At 39.8% G+C, this 25,770-nt stretch overlaps 1 protein-coding gene across 3 annotated transcripts in view; it reads left to right on the top strand.

The window, feature by feature from the left end:
* pou6f2 (POU class 6 homeobox 2) overlaps window positions 1–15,488 on the top strand; it is a 79,162-nt gene extending 63,674 nt beyond the window's left edge. For all 3 annotated transcript variants that reach the window (XM_086306526.1, XM_086306527.1, XM_086306528.1), the window contains 4 exons: window positions 1,631–1,840; window positions 3,547–3,700; window positions 7,584–7,752; window positions 12,068–15,488. In XM_086306526.1, the coding sequence (XP_086162652.1) occupies window positions 1,631–1,840; window positions 3,547–3,700; window positions 7,584–7,752; window positions 12,068–12,575 (1,041 nt within the window). In that variant the 3' untranslated portion in view covers window positions 12,576–15,488. The remainder of the gene's footprint in view (window positions 1–1,630; window positions 1,841–3,546; window positions 3,701–7,583; window positions 7,753–12,067) is intronic.
* The last annotated feature ends 10,282 nt before the right edge of the window (window positions 15,489–25,770 follow it).

Raw genomic sequence — 25,770 nt, forward strand, 5'->3', positions numbered from 1 at the left:
AGTGAAGAGTTGTGACAGCGCCACGAAACATCTGCCTGAGATATGCAGATGGTGAAGGATGGCATAGCGGGACGGGGATGAGAGCTAAGCTGTCAGTCGCCTGCTCTTTTATTATGCTTATAGAACAACCACTTAGTCCAATGACGATGAATAATTGAGCGGAACAAGTTCCCTGCCACCGTGGCATGCAAAGCGGGATCAGTGGGACTCAGGAGACACAAGCGTCAGGCAGGGCAATAAAATATGCTAAGTGGCAGAAGAGCATTGCAGAGAATTTGTAAAGCCAGCGCAGAGAGAGAGATAAATTATCTCTCCCCTAATGCGAAGCAACGTAAGCAAATGAGCCGTGGCAGGGATGAATTACAGATTGTCGGCCCACCTTTCTCTCGCTGATCCCTCCCTATTATGTCAAAGAGACGGGGGTAGGGGGAAGGGGGAGGCGGACCGTGCGCTAAAACACATTAGCGGTGGTGGAAACAGGAGCTAGGGACCAGAGAAGCCTGTGCCTCTGCTTTGCTCTGGGCTGAGGTGCAGAAGCTCGGACTGAAATATAAACATAAAAAGAAAGCTTCCAAGACAGTGCAATCTTAGCAAAAGTAGCTCTTTGCCCGGTTGCCAAATAACAGAATTTAGAATGATGGGCGTCTCATCCGTGTTGAGCTGCTCTCTGGTGTAATGAGGCTTGGTGGAGGAGGGCGGCCAGCGGGGGGGCCAGGGCGACTGCTGCTCAGGAGCTGCCCAGAACCAGTCCCCAGATGACATTAACCTTCATCATGGTGAAGAGGCGCTAAGTCCCCCCTAAAGCGCCACTCTTGGCCACACTCTGGCAGCTCTGAGAGCTAAAATGTTGCAGTGACACTCTGCTGCCCCCTTTGATCTGCCCTTCCTGATTACAGCCACAGAGGAGAGGAGAGCAGGGGATGGAGGGAGGGAGGAGGAGGGGTGAAGTACCCCTGGGACCCTGAGAGTTGAATTAGAGACACGGGGTCCTGTCTCACTCTCTGCTGCTCCTCTTCTCTCCTCTTATTGTTTCTTTTCTTACTTGTTCTCTCCACTTCTTCCTCCCTGGCCTGGTGTGTGTGTGAGTGGGTGAAATGGGGGTCTCTGTCTCTCAGCAGCCTCACTGCTTCTCACCAGAGACAGACAAAGACACTTAAGCACAAACACACACACACACACACACACACACACACACACACACACACACACTCACAATCATCCCAGTCTTGGCCTGGTGATGGATAATACACTCAGTGGTGTGCACCATCACACACACAGGTATTCAGCGCTGACCTTTGCAGTGCGCTCCCAGCAGTCTGCTTTGGCTTCACTTGCTCTAGGCTGTAAAACCACCTCAGTGACAGATGATCAGTGGACACTTCTGCATGTTTTTTCCTCCCCGAATCACAAACAGACCAGCTCAAAAGCAGAGCGCTCTCATTAACCACAGAACATGAGATATGACCAGTTTAAACTTCATTTCCAATCAGAAACACATAAAAAAAGCCTAAAGACTCACAGCAGTAGATATCATTACAACTGATACCTCCAGTAGCATTTAGCCTCTCCGCTCTTTCTACTTTTTAAAACCACCCAGCTGATTTTGTCTCCTCTCTTACCCCCTTTGTAGATAATTGGAACAATCCCACTGATGCCCAACTCTGCAGGGCCCTCCAGCCAATCAGGGGGTGGCAACCCAGCACTGCAGGTACAGCCAATTACACCTCAGCTTCTGACCAACGCTCAAGGCCAGATCATCGCCACAGTGATCGGCAATCAGATTCTGCCTGTCATCAACACCCAGGGAATCACGCTGTCACCAATCAAGCCTGGACAGCAGGTAACATATATGCTCATGTACAAACACACTCTCACACACACGTATAAAAAGGAGGAAGGCTTGCAGAGCAGCTTATTACATTCTTAAACTCGTACTCCTCAAGTGATCACGAGCTGTGTTTTAAAAACTGTCGAATGAGCAACACCTAGTGGAGTCAAACTAGAGTTAGCCTGTTTATTCATGAAAGCAAAAGCCAAGGCAGCTCTGTTTTATGATAAACACCTCATATTTTTCCCGCTTCAACACTCATAATGCTCATTTGCATCACTCCACTTGGAAAATTGTAGCTCCTGGTACAATTTCAGCGAGACTGCTAAACCCCTGCAGAGCCCAACATAAGAAAAAAAAAACACACCACTTTTCATCACCCCACTTAAAACTGAAACACTCCTCGCTCTGTTTTCCACCTGCTTTCCGTTTCACTCACCCTCCTCCTCCTGCCTCAGTCACACTCTCCATCCTTACGATTTGTCCTTTCTGACCTGAACATGAAACATTTTGTTTTATTTAAAGAGAGACACACAAAAAACCCCAGCTCTGTTTTTTCCTTTTTGTTTGAGTTCACACTGTAAGTAGGAACACTCGAGCAAACACCTCCTCCCAATTTCGGCGAACGCGTGCAGCACCAGATGCATTCACGCCGACAGTGAAAAGTTATTGACTTGATAATGATGATGTCAGGACTGAATTATAGGGTAAAAGTTCACATTGAAGGCCTCTACAGTCAAGGATGGATGAACTCTTAGCGGGCGGACACCTAATTGTGGGTCCCTCCCCCCCCCCCCCCCCCCCCCCCCCGAGAACGGCAGATCATACTCTTGAATGAATTAATGCATTTGTAATAATGTTTATGCTTTTGTCTCCACTTCAAAGCCCCGCATGTACACATTGTTCCGCGGGCATAATTTACGGTTGTCACAGCCTGCAGTCTCGAATATTTCCAGTGAAGCTAGATAATTCTCTGAGCCTGTCAACAGTCCTGACAGTGTGTGCATTGCTGTTGACACCCCCCACCATCCAAACAAACACATGCCACAGAGAAAATAATTAATAGCACAGAAGGAGAAGAAGAAGCCTGCCCAGTTTATGGCGGAGACAGCTTTTAAGAGTGGAGACACACCATCTTGATCTTGTAAAAGCAATTCAAATGTGCATAAAACATGAAAATACACTGTTTCTTTTTTTTTTCCATCAGAGCACGTAGCCTGCAGATCATGAATTATGTTTGATATGGGGACTGCTGTGTCCACATGTTTTTATTTAGGATTCAGGCTGCCGTTATTAGTATCAAGATACAGAGCAGAAGAAGATTCTTAATTGTTTTTCTGCAGATAGGCGATTATAAAGCTCACAGAGACAGTGGAGTGCCTGAGCTGAACAAGCTTCCTTTTAGACCCTCACTGCCAAATACAGTGGTAAACTACTGCTCTAGTCTATTGAGCAGACTATTGGCACTATAGTCTGCTCTGTCAGTGCAAATACTGCAGGCAGTAATCATCAGGTACAAGGTAAATCTAATTATATTCACCTTCTAAGTGGCTAATTTAATAGCTGCTGATTAATTGATTAGATTTGATATTGTGGCCCAATCACCATAATGACATGATTACTGTAAATTCTGATTATTGTGACGATGTGCACAGAGAGTAAAACATGCTGTCAGTATATCGTGTCAGCTCTCTCTCTCTCTGTGTGTTTGTGTCCAGCTGCCTCAGGCTCAGCAGGGTCAGACAGGCCCCGCATCATCTCAGCCCAACCTGCTCCACATGCCCCACAGACAGAGTCCTCTCCACCAGGCCTCTTCTTCCTCCTCCACCTCCTCCTCTTCCTCGGCTCTCAGCGTGGGGCAGCTGGTCAGCAGTAAGTGTCCAACACAGCTCAGCTCACAGCATTTTATAATGTGATTTATAACGAGAGGAATTACACAACTAGCGGAACGTAGCCATGGAAATATTTTTCTGTCATTCAATACAGCCGAGGTGGAAGGTTGTCGATCGCTGAAAGAGCAATGTGTTGTCATTTCATTCCACATAACACTGCGGATTTCTCCAATTGTCAGAGATGTTTTTATTTCAAGTTGAGGCATGCTCTTATTTTCTTAAAGAATAAAAGTAACAACATTCCGTGTGTTAGTTCACATCTCAGCACTTTGTGACAAAGGTCTCTACAAAGGTCTATATCAAATGCTTTGTGTGGTTGCATTACATTATTGCATCGTTCTATACCTACAATCTTTATTTATTATATGTTTATTTAACTTTTTTGCTCAATATAAGTCCATTTATAAGGAAATAAAAGTAGAAATAATATATTTAGATGTCGACAGAATTTAGTGAAACTGAGAGAAGATAAGCACGTCACAATGATAAAATGAAATAAAGAAAAACAGAAAATGAAGTCAGCATCTAAGCGAAGGCAAGAACTAAAAAACAACCTTAAATATGCATAAATATGATTAAAAACAGGGAATAGTGCCATTATTGAACTATATATAAAAAAGTTAACCATAAGAGTTTGACTATGCTCTGAACTTGCAGTTTAAGAAATACCAACCATAACGTACTGTAATACACAAAATCTCTGTCTGCAAACTAAGCAACCTGATGTGGTAAACAGGTACATCTGAAGGTTCTCATCTATACTATACATCAATACTATGGCAGTACATTGCCTAGCAACACAGCCTATGAACTACCTAACAACAGGCTAACATGACTCATTTTTAGCATTTATGCACATATAATACCTATAAACATTGTAGAGTTTTCATATTGTTACAGTAAAATCAAAAACAACTACCTAACAATAGGCTAAAAACACAGGGCAAACAAAACCATAAAGTGGGCGTGTACCAGTCGCAATAACACACAACTACTGAAAACTGATCTAAAGCAGCATTTTTAAACAATCAAAACCAAAACAAAACAAGGAAATCCAACACAGAAACCAAAATTGAGGACCAAATTTAAAGCTGCGGATTAAAACATTTGGTGTTCTAGTTGGAATTTAAAGCAGCTGGATTTATATATGAATAACCAATAATAAAAAGATTTAACGATCAGGAGTTAACATAAGCTGACACAAACTCAAACTTGTAAACTGTTGCAATCTAATATGAACAGAATAAATATATATAATAGAAAACTATTTAACAAATAGTCCCTTTCAAATAAATAGAATCACTGAAAGAGATGTTAATTTAAATTTTTTGCCCAATACTGCAACATCAATGACAGAAATCTCAGAAACAAATATATTAAAACCAGAGAAAATAAAAACAAAATCTGCATTGCTGCATTAACTACATGTTTCTCCTTTTTTTCTAATTCTAATAAACAAACCTTTAGCATCGCTACTTCACATCTTCATTACTCTCAGTGTAGACAGCTTTTGACTGATCCCTGCCTGCTAGGATTGTTTTATTTTTTCCTTTACTGTCATTTCTTTGGTTTATTAGACAATCTAAACTGGCGTCTGTTATGTAAAATGAGCATAAGTTTCATTCTGCCAGCGCGTGGGCTTTGGCAGGGCCTTATAAATCACTGGTCCACAGCCTGTCAGCGTGCAGCTATTGCCTTTAAAAACTCTGTTTTATTCAGATAAATTTCATTTGTCAGAGTCGATTCTCTTAAGCTCCATGTAAACTCATTTCAAAGGCAGCTACAATGCCACTGAATCTAATTTAAAAAAAAAGTCGCCATTGATCAACTTGTTGTGGACTTTGTGTTTAGTTTATGTTTACTTGCAGCTCAGAAAATATCTTATGAGGACAAAAATCATAGCGGGCCACTTGTATGGTAAATGAAATTAATGTTTTATGCTGAGTGCGAGCCATATCACTTCCTCTCAATATCACTTACAGCATTCATAGGCAAAGCAAAATCCCGTGACAGAATCAGAGCGACAGAAGCATTCGCTGGCCAAAAACAAAGTGCCAGAAACAGATTGAAAACCTCAGGATTTCTGTTAATAGAAGGACTAACGCCAGCAATATTTTTTATTGACTTTGTTTTAATTTTTTTTATTTGGAGTGGAGAAGGACAGCTAAGCTATTGAAGCAGAAAAAAGTGCTCTCCTTAATATAATCTGGAAGAGTGTTAGGATTCATTTAAGCTAATGCAGGTGTGGATGCATATATTGCGATCAGACAGCTATTTGGAGGAGTAATGATCATTGATCACCTTCCTAATTTGAAGTAGACATTATTGGGTTTTGTGAACAAGAAACAGTTAATCAGAGTACTATTAAGCAGATACTGTAGATTCATCATCGTAAGCAACAACAATAACATTGTTTTTACATCATATCCATACAGCTGCTTCCAGAACAAAGATGCTTAAATAGCTTAAACCTTTTTGCGATTGCAGAGGCCCGTGGGATCAAATCACGTGTTCGGATAAATAGGATGTCTGATCATCAGGTTTGCCTGGTGTTTGCACTTTTCTGAGTCATGTTTTCCAAATTTCTACACTACAAACTTCATCATCAGTTATTAGCACTTCAAGTAAAAATAAAAGCATAAAAGAAGTATTTTTCTGCTAAACTGAAAGACAAACATTGGCACATAATAGCACAAGTCTAGCCTGTAATTTATGAAGGCAGCATTTTTTTCCTAATTTTCCTTTCAAGCAGATACATTGATTGCTTCACTTGTTTTTGTCCTGTCGTAATTATTAAGAGTAAAAAGTGTATTACTGTTGTAAAGAAAAGTCAGCCTCCTTTTCTTTGTTTCAGTGCTTTTAAAACTGAGCCTTTTGTCCACTAATCTGTCTGTTTTTGTGAGGCCTCTCATTATTGCGAGGTAAATGAGAAGGTCTTTAATCTTAAATCGTGTTTGGGTAAAGAAAAATATGGATCCGGCTGCCGCTAGTCTTTCAAACTGCTACGCAAATAGGCTCCAGTGGGAATGATGGGAGGATGCTCATCACTGTGAAGATGATAGGAAGCTGCGAGTCCTCTGTGTGTTCACACGTATGGAGCACGGCGCATACGCTACACGTCACTTATGAGGCACAGCGAGATGGCAGGCCCATAGATTTTTGCTTAAATACGCTTGGAGGATTCCTTTAATAATTCATTGATAATGACCAGGATGAATAATTCAGAGGCACAAACTTTGCTTTAGTAAGCAGGATGCCAGGGCACCTGACATTGATGTACAACGTGAAATCACTTTTTATTAGCGGAGAAATTCTTCAGTGAAGTTTTCAAATGTGGAGCTTCGCAAACAGCCTCTCTTTGTGTAAAAGCAGGGTATCGTTTGTGAGCGAGGCTCGCCGCTGCTTTGTAGGCTTGAACTGTGTTGACTTGGGGGGTCAGATGGGTGAAATAATTTCTTTATACATTCTTTAATGTTTTTCTGAGAAAGCCAGCTTCAAAATATATGTGTATTCATACAGAGAGCTATAGTAGCACAGCACCTATCTGTCTTTCCTTTGAATTAACAAGCCATGTGTCGTCTGTTTTTTGTCCATATGCTTTTATATGTGAGATTAAAGATTTACACTTGCCAAAGCCGAAGCCACAACACGCCTGTATTCAAACCTCAGATGAGTTTATTCTTCAAAACATTTCTCAGATATGTGTAGAGAGAAATAATAAGTTCTGACCCAGAGCAGGACTATTTTTTTTAAAGTTGTTTAGAGGCATCATGATCGCATATGGTTGGATGTTTGCCTCATTCACTCTGAAAAATAAGGTGAGCAGAGGGCTAATAAAATGAGATGTGTGTGTTGTATTGTAGACCCGCAAACCGCCCCCAGCGAGGTGGACGGGGTCAACCTGGAGGAGATTCGTGAATTTGCCAAAGCATTCAAGATCCGCCGGCTGTCCCTGGGCCTGACACAGACTCAGGTGGGCCAGGCGCTCAGCGCAGCCGAGGGGCCGGCTTACAGCCAGTCTGCCATCTGCAGGTAAGGACAAACGCAGGGGGAAAAAATAAAAACAACTCGACTACTATTGTCTACCTGTATTTCTAATCAGTGAAAGCAGCGCAGCTGCAATGAGCTGTCGGGTGCTCTCATCCGTGTTTTAACAGGCATCGTTAACATATTAAAATATATAATTGGCTGACAAACGAAGCTCTCATGTCTCTACTTAAACTCCTTCCCCTGACATGACAGCTGGCCGTCACTTATGCAAAATACATACACAAGTATTACACGGAGCACTTAAAGCATTTAATAATTACTAAGGCCCGGTGCTGTTCGCTCTGGCTGAACATGAGGGAGCTTGACGGCGATGATGTATTAATAAGACTGCTGTGTCTTACTGCTTCCACGAGGACAGTTTAGTCATAAATGGGACATTATACATTCATGAGACTATCAGACAATCAGTGTTTCATTCCTCCTGTTGTTCCACTTGACTAACGTTTTGCATGCAGATACCAAATGAGCCACGTTTCCATTTCGAGACAGAATAATTGGGCCACATGGTGTCCAAATATTGCTTTTAAAAGAGAACTAAACGGTGTAAAATAGAAAACAAAAGTATTTTAAGTGTCCAGATTAGATATGGAAGTTAACGCTAACTGGGTTTTGTTTTCCTCAAATCTAATCTTCTCTTGTTTTGCATCCATCTCTTTCAATAAAAGTCCCTAATCTTGTTTCTGTATTAAATTTAATGTCCCTTCAAAGTGCATGTGCATTTGCTGATGACCTGTACTGTTTATGTGACACGGCACTGCCACGCACCTTTAAAAATTTCATCACATCAACATCAAACAGCCGATAAAATGTGAAACACTACAGGAGCGGGGGGTTCTTATGAGGCCCGCACTAATGTTTAAAGTCGTCAAATCACACATGAAATATTTACAGCCAGACATAATTCAAATATTTATAACACACATTAAAAGCCATTAGCTTCAAAAATAAACACTCTGTGGGCTGTTATTCATGCCGTTAAGACAATTTTTTTGTTGTTTGTATGACACTGGACATGATGTCCTGATGTTTTAAGTAGTGGGGCTAACTTCACATGCTTTAGTTTAGTTAACATCAACATAGACATGAAGTTTGAGGAGGAAACGGGACGTCACAGTAGCTCTGGGGCTGCGGCTCCCGACGTAGACAGTGAACAGACACTGACAGATGCTTCCATCTTGTCTGCTTTCATTGCTCACAATGTTTCCAGGCACTTTATTAGTTTATCTAAACAGGCACAGGCTTTACATGAGGGTAACATCAAGCCAGGGATGTGCCTGAGTGGCCCCTTTTGGGAAAATACGCTAAATGAAAACTTAAAGTAAATAAAATCGCTATCTTTTGTTTTTATTACAGGGTTTAAGATGGATATTTTGAATTGTTTCAAACTGCTGAGCTCAGGTTTAAAATATTTGATGGTTTAAACATATTTTTTATCCAGATATGAACAAACAGTTAATAAAAATAACAAGCTTAGGAAAGAAGAACACCAGTCATATATATAGTTTTATATGGCTCATATGAGAGCTATAAACTAAATTCAGATTTCCGTAATGGTTCAACAAACGTAGCCAAACATTTTAACATCAACATAATGCAGCCTTAACAACGACACAATCGAAATCAATCTAAACAAGCCGAGCAACATGAGCAGTGTTAGTCTTTGAATAATTATGATGGTAACTGTCAAGATACATCATTTTGCAACAATTTTGCATTTAGAGTTTAAAAGGAAACAAGAACACAAAGTCTGGACTTGTAATAAACCTGACGTAAAATGAGAGTAGAGTGAGGCGAGCCTGATTGTATGTATGTCCCACTCAGATAGCTCTCTGTGGGTATTGAATGTAAACCCTGCAGCAAACTCAGTCCAAACATGCAGCATGTCTAAGCAGAGCTCCTTAGGTACTTTTAAGAAGAGCCAGAGAGGCTCGCTCCCTCGTGCTGATGCACTAGAGGAGGGGAGTGCATACCCCAGCTGAGCAGCTCTCAACTCATTTTAGTATCCGCGGTTCCTGTTGATCCATGAAATGTCCTGTCTCTGGTGACTCTTCATATTTACTAATGTATTCCCCTCAGTATGGAGCCCTCCTCTTTTTCCTGTGTTTAGGAGGAGGACGGGGTTATAAATAATACCGCCTGTCGACAAAGAGGAATGCACCAACGAGGTGTAGAAACAGAGAAAGTTCATGCATGCATGGGCATCTGGGCCTCTGTTTCCCTCGCTATTAAAAACCGTCTCTTTTTGCATTGTTTGCTCCACAGAGAGCAGTGCTTCAGTGTAGCTTTCTTTCTAGAGTTATTTCACTGAAAAACATTTGAAACCAACACTTTCTGTCCCCATTTATCCAATAATGTTTGGAAGTGATGCTTTTAAGAGTTGATGTTGTTAGTACCAAATCATCTGTAGACCTTATTTATTGGGTATGTAGTTAAATTTAAGGTTAACTAAAACCATAACCACAGCATCTCTGGTTTGAGACTAAATTTTGGTATGTTTCATCTTGCTACCTAAATTTTTGCTGCTTTCTGTAATCTGCTATCAAATAAAAGCAAAAATCCTGAGATAATCCAGAGAATGCTCAAATCACCAGTGCAAAGATTAATGGAAAGAGGTAAAAGTGATAAAGATTTTTATTTTCCTGGAACAGAGAAATAAAAATATTGTAATTAAACATCCTGATTTTCTCCTTGAATAAAAACTGCTGATACTGGACTACTTTAAATGGACATGCATTTGGAAACATGGTGAAAGTGTCGTGTCCGTGACTTTCTTTCTTGTCAAAATGAGAAATAGCCACAAAACCGCACTACAACTTTTTTGGTACAGTTAACCTTTGTAGGTTTTTAGACTAAAAAACATTTGAAAATAACACTTGTGTCTGTCATGTTCCCATAATGTTTGGGAATAAGGCCTTTAAGAGTAACTGTTATTAGAACTGAATCATGTGTCGTTATGTCTCATCTCACTATCTAAATTTCTGCCACTTTCCATAACCTGCTATTAAAAAAATTATGACATACTTTGAAGAAATAAATGGAAATTACCATGCTAATATCACTAGTGCAAGGAACTGCTCATAGCGGTGTACTGTAATTGGACACTTGTTGGAAACTTATTAAAACTGCAGCGTCTGCCGTTTCTTCTCATGTTTTTTTGTCAACGTGACAAATAGCCACAAAACATTGTCACTTCAGCTTTGTTGATCAAGTTTTTATGTCCAAATAATATCTTCGGCAAATATTAGCCGCCCGGTTTGTGGTTTCTTTTATTAGAAATATGTACATTTTCGTACGATCACCTTTGTAATGATTACAGAACACAAACTGTCGTAAGGCTCGCAAAGTCCACAGTCATGGATATTTCTTTCAAAAACTTGTTAAAGTACTAGTGTCTTTAACAAAAAGGCAAATGTGCTGTTAGTTTATTAACAGATTTTCCAAACTCTGTCATGTCTTTCTTATCAAATACTTACCTCAAACTGCACTGTTGTTATTCAGTTCCATACAAGGAAAAAAGCAGTGAACACACTGATATTTGGGCTGTTGCCATTCAAACTCCTGAACAAAATGACATGATGTTGAATCCTAAATAGTTGTTCTTCCATTCTTAGTAAACATCATCTAATTCAGACTTCATATCATGTCCAAACTGCACCCGACAGTCGCTGAGCTGCCAGCTAGCATTGCTTTTTAAAACTCTGCCTTCCTCTCGTCTTACTTCCTGTGACTTGAGAAATGCAGAGAAATGGCTGAATTATGAGTAAAGTTGCAGGACTTGTAAATGTATTCTTATTAAATATAAAATGAGAGGTTGTTAGAAGATGAAAGAAAGGTTAAAAATGTATTAAATGTACATTTTGATGAATAATTCAAGCTCTTTTTGTAAATAAATGATGGTGCCATATTTAACTGCATGCATAAGTGGATTTTTGGGGGGAAGATGGGGTGGGGGTTTATTTCACCTGAGCAGAAGATTTTTGTGATTTTGGTTCATGAGAAATATTTAAAAGAGCAAATATTTCGATTGCTAGCCATTGGCAATATCTCCTTGTTCCACTATTGCCAGTTTGGGACAGAGAACCAGAGCCTCGTCCAGAAAATTAACACATCACTGGCAAAGCATCGCCTCGAGCTGCTGCAGCTCAGGTGTGTCCAGGTGCAGGATGCAGAGTTTGTTCACCTGGATGTTAGTCTCAGTCCCTGTGGCATTCTGGTTGAGGAGACTTAAAGGCAGGCAGCTTATCCCTTGTTCTGGCAGGGCACCTAAGTAAGATTGTTTTTTCTCAATTCTCCCCAGACACACCATCCTGAGAAGCCACTTTTTCCTACCACAGGAAGCCCAAGAGAACACTATAGGTAACAGTCTTACAGGCAAACTGAACCCTGGCCTTTTATATCCTGCCAGGTTTGAGAAGTTGGACATCACCCCTAAAAGCGCCCAGAAGATTAAGCCCGTTCTGGAGCGCTGGATGGCCGAGGCTGAAGCCCGCCACCGATCCGGCATGCAGAACCTGACTGAGTTTATCGGCAGCGAACCTTCGAAAAAACGCAAGCGGAGGACCTCTTTCACCCCACAGGCGCTCGAGATCCTCAACAGCCACTTTGAGAAGAACACGCACCCCTCCGGACAGGAAATGACGGAAATAGCGGAGAAACTGAACTATGACAGGGAGGTGGTGCGTGTCTGGTTCTGCAACAAGAGGCAAGCCTTGAAAAACACAATAAAGCGTTTGAAACAGCCCGACCTCGGCGCTGGCGCACCAATGGACCCTCTCACTGATTCTCTAGAGGAGCTCCCGAAATGAACGAGCTCTCTGACCAAACAGTGGAGTGGAAAAGTGGCAGCCATTAAAAACAACAAAAGGTGGATGAACTCCTCTCGAAATGAGAACTGACAAAATGTTGCCCAAGTCACCCGGATGGACAGTCATGAGTTTGCAAACGAAAAACTATGTGTTGTCAGTGTGATTACCACAATTATGTAAATTACCTTGGCGAAACCAAAAACATGAAAAAAGAGATTAATATCTGAGAATTATGTAAAAAACATACGGTGTGCTGTTTCAAAGAGTTTTTAGATTCTGGCCTTACAGACCAGACTGTCGCCCAAATTTTGGTTCCCACCAGGAGGGATTTAGTAGAGAGATCATACCAAATCGAAACACTATTTACCAAAGTCTGTTGCATCTGAATAATTTTGTAATGTAAATGTGCTCTAAATTTTTACATTTGTACTGGCAGAATCTAAGCTATATCTGTGAGGTTGAGTATACATTTTATCTTTGTCTCGCTTACTTTTTTCTTCATTGTTTGTATGTAAATACTTAAAAAAGGGAAAAAAGAAAAATGCTGTCTTCAAATTGAAATCACGCTGATTAAAAAAAAAAATCTCTTTTTGGACATAAAAAAAATTTAACTGTTGCTGTTAAACAATTGCATAATAATGTTGTTTGCCTCCGACTTGTGTTTCATCTGCAAATATTTTCAGTCACGGTGTAACTTTGTACAACTTTTACAGGTATTTATTAATAAGTTAATGAGATGGATTCGAAGGATGGACTTAAGAAACTATGGACTGTCACATGATAACTATGACGATGATGATGAGGAGGGGTTTCGGTGTCTGTCAAGTCTACTGCAGCTTTGTTTCGAGCTACTGTGTCATTCTATTGCCAAAGCCTGATAGCCAAAGAACACACACAACTTCAGCTCAAGGACTGGGGGAAAATTTTACCTTTTTATTTATCTGTTCCCACGACTTTCTCTCCCCTTTTTCTAAAGTGTTTTATTCTGTGGGTCAAGTTGAACGAAACAACAAAAAAAGAGTCAAAACTGTCATGTCAAACAGCTCCAAAAAGTGTCTGCCGTGATGAAAATGTATTTTCTTTTTGAGCCGATTTGCTACTGCATGCTTCAAATCGCACCACATGATAAGATAGTGTATATGAATTTCACCAGGAAGGCCAAAATTAACATTAAAAATCGGAATTTTCATAATTATTTTACATGAAATGAGCCAAACGTGTGGTTGAAGCATTTTTTGTTGCCACTGACTAAACATCAGTGTGTTCTTTTGCAAAGATAAATTGCTCTTTTTCCACTGTATTTTGCATTCCTTTCAACTAAGTCAATGTCATGCTCATAAAATCAAAAAATACACCATCCTTTATCTTACACCTTTTAATTTAAGAGGTTAACTTGAAGAGTTCAATTTCAGTCCACTGATTTTTTGAGTAATTCACACTCCATTCCTGCGCGCTCTTACTTTGTCAGAAACGTCAATAATCCAGGGGGGGAAAAAGAAAAGAGAAAGAAAACCCTCTTAAACCGTCACTGCAAATATTTGGCTCCTGCAAAAACCCTCATATGAAAAAAAAAATAGGTGAATGCTGAGAATAAGTGTCACATGTCAGAGTGAGTGAACTTAATTTGAAGTGAGGTGAAATTTGATGCAATTTATTCAGAATCATGTGTCTGTCTGCTCGATATATGTCCTTTCATGTCACATTGGTTATCTCAGTTTTTCACTCCTTTTTGTGAACTGCTAGGTTCTTCTGCGCTGCCTGGAAAACACACACCCACTGTAAATGGTAGAAAAACACTTGAAAAAGCTTTACATGTCTGTGTTTTTAAAGAAATCACTGAGGTTGTCTTGAAAAGGCAGAAAAGGCAATCGCAGACTGTGGAGAATTTCACTAAATTTTCATCTGCACATCCACAGCAGCTCCTGCTGTACTTCTTTTCACAGATATTTGTTTTGTTTTTCTTTTCGATGCATTCACACTTACAGATTTTGTGCATTTTTATTTTGCTTCTAGAAGAAGAAAAAACACTTAACTTCAGGCAAACCTTTGGCCAAGAAATAAACCTCTGCACAGATGTTAGAAAGCAGCAGTGGATCCGTTGTGACGCTTAACAATAAAAGCTGTAACCAAAACAAAAAAAATAAAGGACGACACAGAAAGGAGTCATGCCTTTGCTCAACTTTTCAATGCTGGACCAAAGCTCTATAGTTATGCACATTGTACAGAGAAATAGATTCATGATGTTGACAATCTTTAAAATCTGAGAAGAAAAGGATTGAAGAGTAGAATTGTACATTAGTTCATCCAAGGTTTACCTCAGTACTGTTCTTGTGAGAATCATAAAAATGCCATACAAGCATCCGCAGGTCAGTAGAAAAGATGAAAAAGATGACAACTCTGCACTGTGTGTGTCCATGTTCACCTTCAATGGGAAGGAGACGCTTGTGGGTTTTCTTTTTATTACGTGACACATGATTGTTTTATTTTTGTGAAGTGGTCTCCTGAGCCACATGTGACTCATCTTTTATATTGTTGTAGTATTATTTCTTTTTTTTTGTGCCATACGTTCACCTCTCAGTTTCCACAGCTCTGTAGACCTACATAGAGGGAAAAGGAGATTACAGTAATGTTGCTCTTAGCTCAATTAGGATTATTTGTTTACCACCCTTAAATACGTTTGTGAAATTTTACTAACACAGACAAACTGGCTTGAAATTTTGTTCATAGTCAAAGAACTAGAAACCAAAGCTGAAGAGCCTGCAGAGGTTGATTTATTTTATTTTCGTTTTTATATATAGACTGAAAACTGTAATCTATAGAGCAATATCTGTTTGGTCAGTTAAGCAGCACTTTGTGTATTTCTAAAAAACAAAAATAAAAAAAAAGCTTCAAGTCTGTCACATTGATTTGTACCATAATTAGTAATAAACAATTGTTTGACATGACTTTTGTGTTTGTGTGTTATGATAGAATCTGTCATTTAAGGCCAGAACATAGTAACATGTGGGAACCTGTGATTGTTTTAGCTAATATAGTTATGCTTTTTCTATGAAACGACGTCCAAAATAGCCACTAGAAATATGATTGGCAGGAACTGACATTGCTAATGTGCTCAATTAATTCATAAAAATTTATTTTGCGCCACACTCTAACTTCTCTACATCACATTTTGACCAAGGTCGTTAGTAAGAGAAAACTCATCTGTTGAGATGATGATGCTGTTTGCACACAAAGCAGAGATGCTAACAGATCTCAGAACAGTGAAAGCAGCTAGTGGCAGCTTGCCAAGCAGCTAGTGGCAGCTTGGCTAGCATGCTGGTCTCTCATCAGTTTCCAATCAAATACAAGAGGTTTATCCACAATGCATATGTGCAAACAAGCCTCTCAGCTTGAATAGCTCAAGCCTTTTTTAACAGGACTCAGACACTAACATAAGATTTCTTTTGTTGGATGTCAAGCAGAGTCAATCCTGCTTCCAGAGACCACAGGCAATAGCAGCCACAAGGTGACAGGAAAAACACCCAATAAGCACTATAACAGAACAATGTTTGAGAACAAAGGAGAGAGAACATGTTCACAGTGGTAAAATTGTCTACTTTTAGATTTCACTAGGCAAGTGCCTTGCTTGCCTCAATGGAAATTGCACTGATGTTTTTAAAATGTGCCTTTCTGACTAGAGAAATGTTTTCAATTTCACAAAACAGCTATCCGACGCACAATTATGTGCAAACCCTGCCTGTAATAAATCTGTAGTAGGACAGGAGGCTGAGCATGAGCCTGAAAATTATGCTCAGTGGTTTTTTTTATGGGAATTTTCTTTTGTATACATACTGTAATTTCCTGTCACCACCTGTTTTGTTCTTGGTCTCCCCCTGTGCCATACTATTAAAAAACACCCTGGAAGTCCCCCTTATGGCAGATAAATTTTCTTATGATGTAGAAAAAAAACGTTCACCTAACTAGCTTAGTAATGCTGATTATGCCAGCTCTAAATATTGCTTTATATTTAAATTGGCTGGGGATTAAAATAGAAATAGGACAGCAATATTGAAGTTTAATGCATTATTTAGTTCAGTCTAGGCAAGTAAGTGTTTTATTACACATTAATACAAAACATACCACTTTCTTTAAAAGCACTTTAAAAACCAACAACGAGACTGTTCAAAGAGCTATGCAGTGAAACCAAACATTAAGGACAAACACAGGCCAAGATAAAAGATATGGGGCTGCAAAGAAGCTAAATAAAAGAGTACATAAAAACTGAATTAAATTCACAGTCAGCACTGGGTCAAAAGTCAGGAAGTAATTTATAACTTTATTTAATACACTATTATATCTACATGGCAGAAACTCAATTCATTTAGGCTTGTAAAAACGGTAAATAAGATCTGCTGAAGTTCACACTGTGTATCAGAAATGTTCAGGGGATGAAAGGTGATTTAAGCGAGTTGGTTGTTGGTGCTGGCCGTTCTGACTATTCCCACACAACCATCTCAGGGTTTAAAGAGGATGGTATAAGAGAAAATATCCAGTGAGCGTAGGTTCTCTGGACAAAAACGTTTCACTGACATCACAGGTCAATTTCAATTTCACAACCTTAAAACAGCTGCTAAATTATCTGCGGGGGGGCGGGGCTGGAGCCTATCATATCGCTACCATAGGGCGAGAGGCAGGGTACACCCTGAACAGGTCACCAGTCTGTCGCAGGGCTAACACAGAGAGGCAGACAACCATTTGCACTCACATTCACACCTACGGGCAATTTAGAATCACCAGCTAACCTAACCCCACTTACTGCATGTCTTTTGGACTGTACCAGGAGAAAACCCACGCAAACACATGCAAAGTCCACATAAAACAGCTCAGGCCTGATGGTGGAATTAAATTCAGGAGCTTCTTGCTGTAAGGCAACAGTATTAACCACCGTGGCACTGTGCTGCTCTGCTGCTAAATTAAAAATTCTAGCTAACCTCCAGCTAACGGCAACTAGCATAGGCGAGTAGCAGTTATAAGCCACATTAGCTTATGTCTCTAGTGCAATTTATGCAGTTTAGATTGATTTTGATAGATTGCCTATTTATTTCCCTGTTGGTTAACCTGTTTGTTATTGTACATCTTTTAATTGAAATTAGGTCATTATGGAGGAAAAAATGTAACAAGCTAGCAGAGGGTAGTAACATCAGCAACCATTTTGGCTTTGTAGCTACAGTTTGCTCTATTTATACACAAAATATTTAAACGATACTAATCATTGACAGTAAATACTCTGAATAAATGTAATCAAGTTGAAACAAATTTTTTTGTTACACTATATTTTCTCCCAAATACCGTTGAGCTATTTTGTGTTTCAGGGCACAAGGTGCTGTCGAGTTCAAAGTTTTGAGCAACATACAAATATTTTTTTTAAAAACATCTCTGATTCTCCTTTCATCTTTTCAAAGTCGGAGTTATTGAGAGTGCCAAATAAAATCACTTGTCCTGACTCTCTCTCTTTGGGAGGTCATGGTCAAGTGCATCTTGAATCACCCCGAACAAACTTCCACATCAGAGGTGATGTAGAGTTATTTGACCCGTTTGACCTATTGTTAATGGAAGGGTGGGTGAATGCATGTAACTGGCCATTTAAAGTGTTTTGATGAGAGAAGACGCTGTAAAAAAAAAAGAGGCGCGTATTTTAATACTTACCTCTTTATTTGCATTTGCTTGGGGTCACCAGAGAAGAATACGTGTCAGGTTTGCTTCTCATCAAAGCTTCATCGCCTCACCAAATAACAACAAGACAAGTGTAAAGAAGGAGAAATATATAAATAAACAGGGAGAAAGCCTTTTGAAACTAAACTCAAAAGTTTGATACAGCTTCCCTGTCCATGATGCCTTTGAAAAATGGGCAGGCTGCTGAAAAGAAAGTAGTAAATAAATAAATAATAATAATAAAAAGCACAGACAACATAAATTATTAACATTAGACTGAAAACTGATGTTCAAGATGCTTTTTCGTCTTCCTTTCAGCCCTCTCTCTCACTCCCTCTCCGCCCTTCATTTCAAAACGCTGGATGTATTTTTGAGTAGCGATGGCTGAGGTGTACGCAGCTCGAGCGAGTTATTTGATATTCTTTTGTTTTCCATCCGCGCCATTTTCATTGTCTTTGCCATTAACAATGTAATTGTGCAGATGCAGCTCCTGACCCATATCTGTTTTCTCGAGCTGTTTGTATTCTGCTGCTGATAAAAGTTTACTTTCCATCCTCTCTCTGCAGCAGTACCGCACGGCTTTTGATTGAAGTCTAACGGCTCAGTTAAAAGGAGCTCTCATCATATATTATGGAGTAAATGTCGAGCTTTTTATCAGTCATGAATCGGTCGTGAATAGGGTATGAATGTGTCACGCTGACAGGTTTTGTTCGTATTTGTGCGCAATTTTTAAGTTTTAACCACTTAAATCTTGTTGAATCAAGAACGCTGAATCCTATTGCTAAAGCCTGTCTGTTGTTGATGCTCTTCATCCTTTTTGTAAAGGGACTCAAACTATGTTGAGACATCACAAACATTTGAAAGCGTTTTTTTTATTTATTAGCTGATCAAAGGAATGTATACAAAGGAATCTCCTCACACTCACAAAACTTTTCAAAAAATGATACGAATGCACTTAGAGCACCTTTATTAATGTTCTTTCAGTTTCAGCTTAGGATACTGTATGTCAGAATAAGACAAAACAGACGATAAAAAGAAAAAGAAAAGAGCAAAATCAAAGGTTAAAATGTACAAAGCTGATCATCTTCACAAGACAACCTCTTCTTCTACGCTTGCCAGCCAATTTTACCTGTTCAACTGCTCATTTATGTAAAAATTTAATCAGCCAGTCACATGGCATCAGTTAAATGCATTTAGGCATGTGGACATGATCAAGATGACTTGCTAAATTTCAAACTGAGCATCAGAAAGGGAAGGAAAGGTCATTTAAGTGCTTTTGAACGTGATGTGCTCCAGTGAAAAATATCCAGTGAGTTGCATCTCTCTGGATGAACATGCCTGTTGATGTCAGAGGAGAAGAGGTCAAACTGTTTCAAGCTGATAGGTTGGTAGGTCAAATTACCACTCTTTGTAACCAGAGTAACAAATAGCTATTTGAGTTTGTTACAAAAGTAACAAGTGGCATCTGGTGTGGTGTTCTGCAGCAGCAGCAGAACACCACACCAGATGACACTCCAGTTAACTAAGAACAGGAAACTGAGGTTACAATTCATTATGGGTCACCAAACTGGAGAGTAACACATTGGAAAATCTTTCCTGGCGTAATGAGTCTTGATTTCTGCTGTCACATTCAGATGGTAGGGAATTTAGTGTAAGCACGAAAGCATGGATGCATCCTGCTTTATATCATCGGTGTAGGGGATATTTTCTTGGCACATTTTGGGCCCCTTAGCACCAACTAAGCATTTTTAAAACTCTACGGCACATTGGATATGAAGCCAACCTATCTGCAGCAACTGTGTGATGCTCTAATGTCAATATGGACCAAAATCTCTGACAAATGTTGTCCAGCACCTTGTTGAATCTAAACAAGGTTTAGAAATTAAGACAGATCTAAAAAAAAAAAACAAAAGTGCCTGACCAGGTACTAGAATGGTGAAAAATAAGGTAGGTTTGTTGCCCCTGGTAACTGAGTATGCAATAAAGCTGAAACAGTTAGTCAAAAAACTAATAAATAAGTTATTGTAAAATGATTTTTGTAGATTTTTAAAAAACAAAAACTCCCATAATCTAACCTTTTTTTCCAGCTTCCTTTCTAACTTTAGATTTTAGAAAAAGACCAAAGACCTAACTGATTACATGGATTAGTAATGTCTTCATTAAAAGTATATTAAAATAATACTTAAAAATTGAATTTGAACATGCTTACTTTAGTGTGGGTCAAGATTCTGACATCTTTTATATTTTAAACTTCCCAAACCTAACAAATATAATTCTGTACTGTATTTATGTTTTTCATCAACAAACACTTCTGAGCGTTTAGGATTTTATAGTAGATTGAGTTATAAGCGAACTCCTCTGAGTGTCTAATGAAGGATATTACGCATAATAAGTGAAAATGCTTTTACAGTGTTTCACAAACTCTCTCTCACATGCCCAAATTCATAAGCCAAAAAAAGTTCACACTCTCCAATTTTTAGCATTTGTTAACAATAAAAAAATCAAATAAGTTGTGTTTTTTGGTGAAATATCATTTTGTTTTCTCTTCGTGTTTTACCCCCCCGGTCATCCACGCCCCACCAGTGGGGCCCCTGCACCCCACAGTTTGAGAACCACTGGCTTGGAGAAATACACAGTAAAACAAAAGGAAGACTCAACACGTATTTTGAAGAAAACTCTTGGAAAACCTACATTTGATTCTTTTCTTCTTTCTTTGCTAAGATCTAAGTGCAGAATACAGTAGTCAGAGGCCTTTGTGGTGTGTGATGTTTCTAGTAAAGACAGTCGCCCAGTAAAGACGAGTTTTGATCTCGGAATCTTTGTGAATGATTGTTTTTTATATATAAATATATATATATATTTATTTCTGAACCTGCAGAAGCTAGCAGGAGCAGCTGAGGTCTCCTTAAGAAGAATTTAAAGTAAAACTGTAAGTCCTGTTTTTGTATCTCAGTTTTTTGGGGAGTTTCTTTTTTTTGTCTTCTGAGCAGATTCAAAGTGAAGACTCTTGACTGTCTGACTGGTTGAAATAAAACATTCCTGTTCAACCTGCAGCCACCTGAAATTGTCCTGAATGGGGAGAGGGAGCAGAAATATAATGACACGTCGGCGCTCCAAATGGATTATGTTTCAATATCAGTCAGGACACAGAAACAGAAAGGTGGAGGGAGAGAGTGCATGTGTTGGATGCAGATGGTTTTAAATTGCTGCCTTTGTTTTCCATCAGGCATGATGCATTCACTTTCCTTATCTTTCAGACAATGCGCGGTGGGCTGATGTTCTGGGTAAATGAACTGTCTGTATATCCCTCACCCTCCGCTCCTCCGCCTTCTTGTTTTCACTTCCTCCTCGGGGTTGAGATGTTGGTACACTGACTGTGAAGCACGAGCTGCTCAGGCGTCTCCCACTTTGCTACTCTGCACACCCAGATGCCTCTGGGGGTGCAATTACCAATCCTCACATGCAATCGAGGTTGGCCATGCATATGATCCCTTTTGCTTTCACTCTTGTTTCTGTTTTGGGTTTTTTTCCCCCTGCCCTTTTTTTCAGCATTATTAGCAATGACACAATGCAAGGTATTTGCAGGTAGAGGAGTTAATAGCCTGGTCTTTACAGAGACACCTGTCTGACTTGAGCAGCTGATTGCATCGGCCCATTTAACTTTCTAGCAGCCCGGGTTTTGAATGCATGTCTATAGGCTGTGATGTCTCTGTTTTAGAGCGGGAGCGTGTTTGCAAAGTACCACGAGCAAACCTGGGGAGAAGCTGCAGCTGCGCGCCTGCTCACTCTGCTTCCCACCTGCTTCACACAAACACGATCTATAAAGAAAATGGTCAATAACGCTTCAATGAATAGTTCACATCCAGCTCTTTAATACAAGCTTTTAGCCGTAAAAATACAAATACTGAATGCATCACTTTGAACAGAGTAAGCAGCCAGACACTTGGATATTTGGCAAAAATAAAATAAAATAAAACCTTTATGTGTAATATAGCTAAAGGCCCCATCACGAACTCGTTTTTGCTCCTGATTAAATACATAATGTTACTTTGACCTTGCGTTATATTTTATTATACCTTTACAAACATTTGTGAAAGAATAGGTTAGTGTAAAGAGCTCACAATTCAAGTGTGGCGCTGTAACAGGATGCTGCTCTTGGAACAAGTCAGTTTGTGAAATTTCTTCCCTTCAGCTGTAAGTGGTGTTATTGCAAAGTGGAAGTGTTTAGGAACCACAGCAAATGGACACGAAACTGCAGATCACATAAAGTTACACAGCGGGATATGAGAGTGCTGAGGTGCATAGTGCATAAGTTTTTGTGCATTAACATCCGCACAAAAACTGTGTGCAGCGAGCTTCATGGCGTGGTCAGGCAGCTCCTGTAGGTGTAACAAGTAGGTGATGCAGTACTTTTGAAAACAGAGTAATACATTTAACAGTGTGCAACAAAAAGAAAGTGGACTTACACCAATCAGGCATAAGATTATGAAGCGAGTAGGATATATTAGGGAGCAAGTGATCGATGAAAAGTGGTCCAAGAAGGAAAAGTGATTAACCAGAGACAAAGGTCATGGGCAGTCGAAGCTTAGTGGTGCAAGTGGTGAGTGAAGGATGGCCCGTCCGGTCCGATCCAACAAATTGTTCTGATAGAAACAATAGAAAGGTGTCAGAATAGACAGTGCATCAAAGTTTTTTGTGTATGAGGATGCACAGCTGGAGACCAGTCAGAGCGCCCATGCTGACCGCTGGGCAGCGCCAAAAATACCAACAATGGTCATGTGAGCATTAGAATTGGAACAGGGAGTAATCCGGTCGTTAAGTCTGACGTCACTAGCCATGTCTGGACCTAAACTCCGCTGCAGGTCCATATATCAAACGATCACTATGGTATTACTGCGTGTTGAAAAACTGTCTAAAGTCTTTCATCTTTAATAAAATGATCAGCGTTCTGCTCTACCAGGTGTAACAATTGAGTTTAACATCCAGGCATCCATGAAAACGGAATTTATGACATTTAACGGAGTTAGAAGTTAGCAGGACGTTAGCTCGCTAGCTTCTATCTAAATACAATATAGCATGTCCTGACTGCGGGGTTTTGGAAACAAATTAAAACGTACAGCTCTGTTATCACTTCCAACATAAATGAAGACAGAAAACTAAACAGCAGTGACGTTTGTAGGGTTACTGAAGTTGGGCTAGCTGGTATATAATGATGTGCTACGTGACCGCTAGCGACACAGCTATGTTAGCATAATATAAACAAGCTAACTTTTTTTCCACTCGATAAGAGTTAACGTGAGTGTTCTCGGTGGTCAGGAACAAATGTAATCGCATGGCAGGATGCTGTAAAAGGACCAAACTTCAGCCAGGAGAACAACTGAGATAATCCATCCACAATACGAGGTTAGTCATTCATATACTGCTGCATGGGCTGGGCTGTAGTTACATCCTAAGGTTTTAAAAACTGAGCTTAAATAAATGATTAGCGGTAATAAAAGCCGAGGGAGGTCAACAGTGATCACTGACTGTTTTTGGAGCTTTTTGAGATTAAATAGAAGAAAATACATAACATTAAACATGTTAACAACACAAAAGCCATATTAAACGCAGACTACTTTAGGCCCGGAAGTAGGATTCGTCGTGTCATCCCTGAACAACCGGATGACACGGTTGTTCAGCAGGTCAGTGCTGTTCTGGCAGCAAAAGGGGCACCAACACAATACAATACACAACACAATATTTGGCAGGTGGTCAAAATGTTGTGCCTGATTGATTAAATCCTCCAAACTTCAAACAAATATATCCAATTTTCTTTGTTTGAAAAGTGAAGTTAATGTGCCAGCAGGGGACGACTTCTGTAGGTGCAAAAAGAAGTTTGATTGATGAGAAGACACACTCGGCTTATGACTTTAGTAAATACTAGTTTCACGTCTTTCAGAACATAACATGTTATCTATTTTTTTTTAAATATGGACCCCACCAGAGTCTAAAAAAACAATAAAAACAATAAAGTTGGCTATGCTTTAAGATGAGACTACAAAACAAAAGGTGAGTCTAAGGCTTCATGACATGACTTCACTAACTGGCGGATGATGTCACAGTGGCCATGTCCATCTCTCGTATACAGACTGTAGCTCATATGCTTTGCTTCAAAAAATTCACTCATAATTTTACAGTTTTAATGACACAGGTGATGTCTTTGAAAATGCTGTTACTCTGAATCCGGTGGCATTCATTTAGAAGTTGCTGGCATAAGTAGTAAGACCGATATTAAAGTGGACAAGTAACACTTTTTCTGAGCAGGTTTAATTGTGTAATAAGTCAAAATCAAATGAAATAAAACATTTTGTCACAAATTTAAATTGCTGTATCAGTATATCTCTTATCTCAATGGGTTAGGATTATTTATATATATACTGTATGTAAATAAAACACTTAAGAACTTTGCACCTTAATTATGTCTGTACAATCTCTTAGAGCAGAAGCCATAGCAACGCTGAGGAAACACTGGTGATTTGGATAACACGTATACCATATTTATGCATAAAGAGTTTGGGGACTCATCGTATCCATTTAGCACTAGGAAATGTGCTGCAAACTTGTGACCTAATCTCATGACCAAACAGAAACGCCGCTCCATATGTTGCTTGAAATGGACGACCATGAGCTACACGCGGCAGATTAAAAAGTGAAACAGTTTCCCTTCTGTCAGGTAGTTTATACGCAGCACGTGAAAAGGCCCTCTGGCAAAGTGCAACTCTTCTGCGCATGGGTCATCGCAGCTTTAAGAGCTAGAGGAAAATGACTGGCCCTGCCCTCCATCATCCTCTCATCCCACTGACCTCTACGTAGGGTATAGTATACTTACAGCACACACAGAGGGGGAGAGGGAGAGAAAAGAGAATGATTGCATATCTAAAGGCATCAAGAGAGCGGATATGGATGGGAGAGGAGTGTGACATGGTCGGACACGTCTTTGCTTTCTTATTAGTGAAGGCCTGCGCGGACACTTTGGGCCTTTTTTATGGGGCCATGATGAAACCCCTCTTCGTGCATCTGCAGAAAATGACCAGGGGAAATCACAGATGAGAATCACTCAAAGACAGGCAGATGTCAACAGGCCCATAATGATAGCTGATGGCCCCAGAACACTTTCCCTTCTTCCCCTCTCAGCCTCACCTGCCCAAGTTGCACTATCCTAGAAAACATAATTAGAGGTAAAACAGAGAGACGGAAGCTTTAGCTCTCTGTTTTCTGTAACCAGTGCTCTTTGTTTTATACATCAGGGAGTCCTTTTTTTTCTCCCCCATTCCCAATCTCTCTTTCACTTCGTGGAGAAAAGGAGGAGGAGGAGGAGGAGAGCTCCCTCTGTGAGACGCCAAGGTGCTCCCAGTCCATTGTGCTGCTGGCTGTCAGGTTAAATTAGGGAGTACAGGCTCTGTGAGTGTAAAAAAATCAATACTTGATGGAAGATTGCTCCCCGGAAAATCTGTTTTGATTCCAG

The sequence above is a fragment of the Aulonocara sp. 'chitande type north' Nkhata Bay genome, linkage group LG9 (assembly GCF_057382095.1).
Source record: "Aulonocara sp. 'chitande type north' Nkhata Bay isolate Kocher_YH1m ecotype deep benthic linkage group LG9, A_spYH_male_GT1.1, whole genome shotgun sequence".
NCBI classification, from domain to species: Eukaryota; Metazoa; Chordata; class Actinopteri; order Cichliformes; family Cichlidae; genus Aulonocara; species Aulonocara sp. 'chitande type north' Nkhata Bay.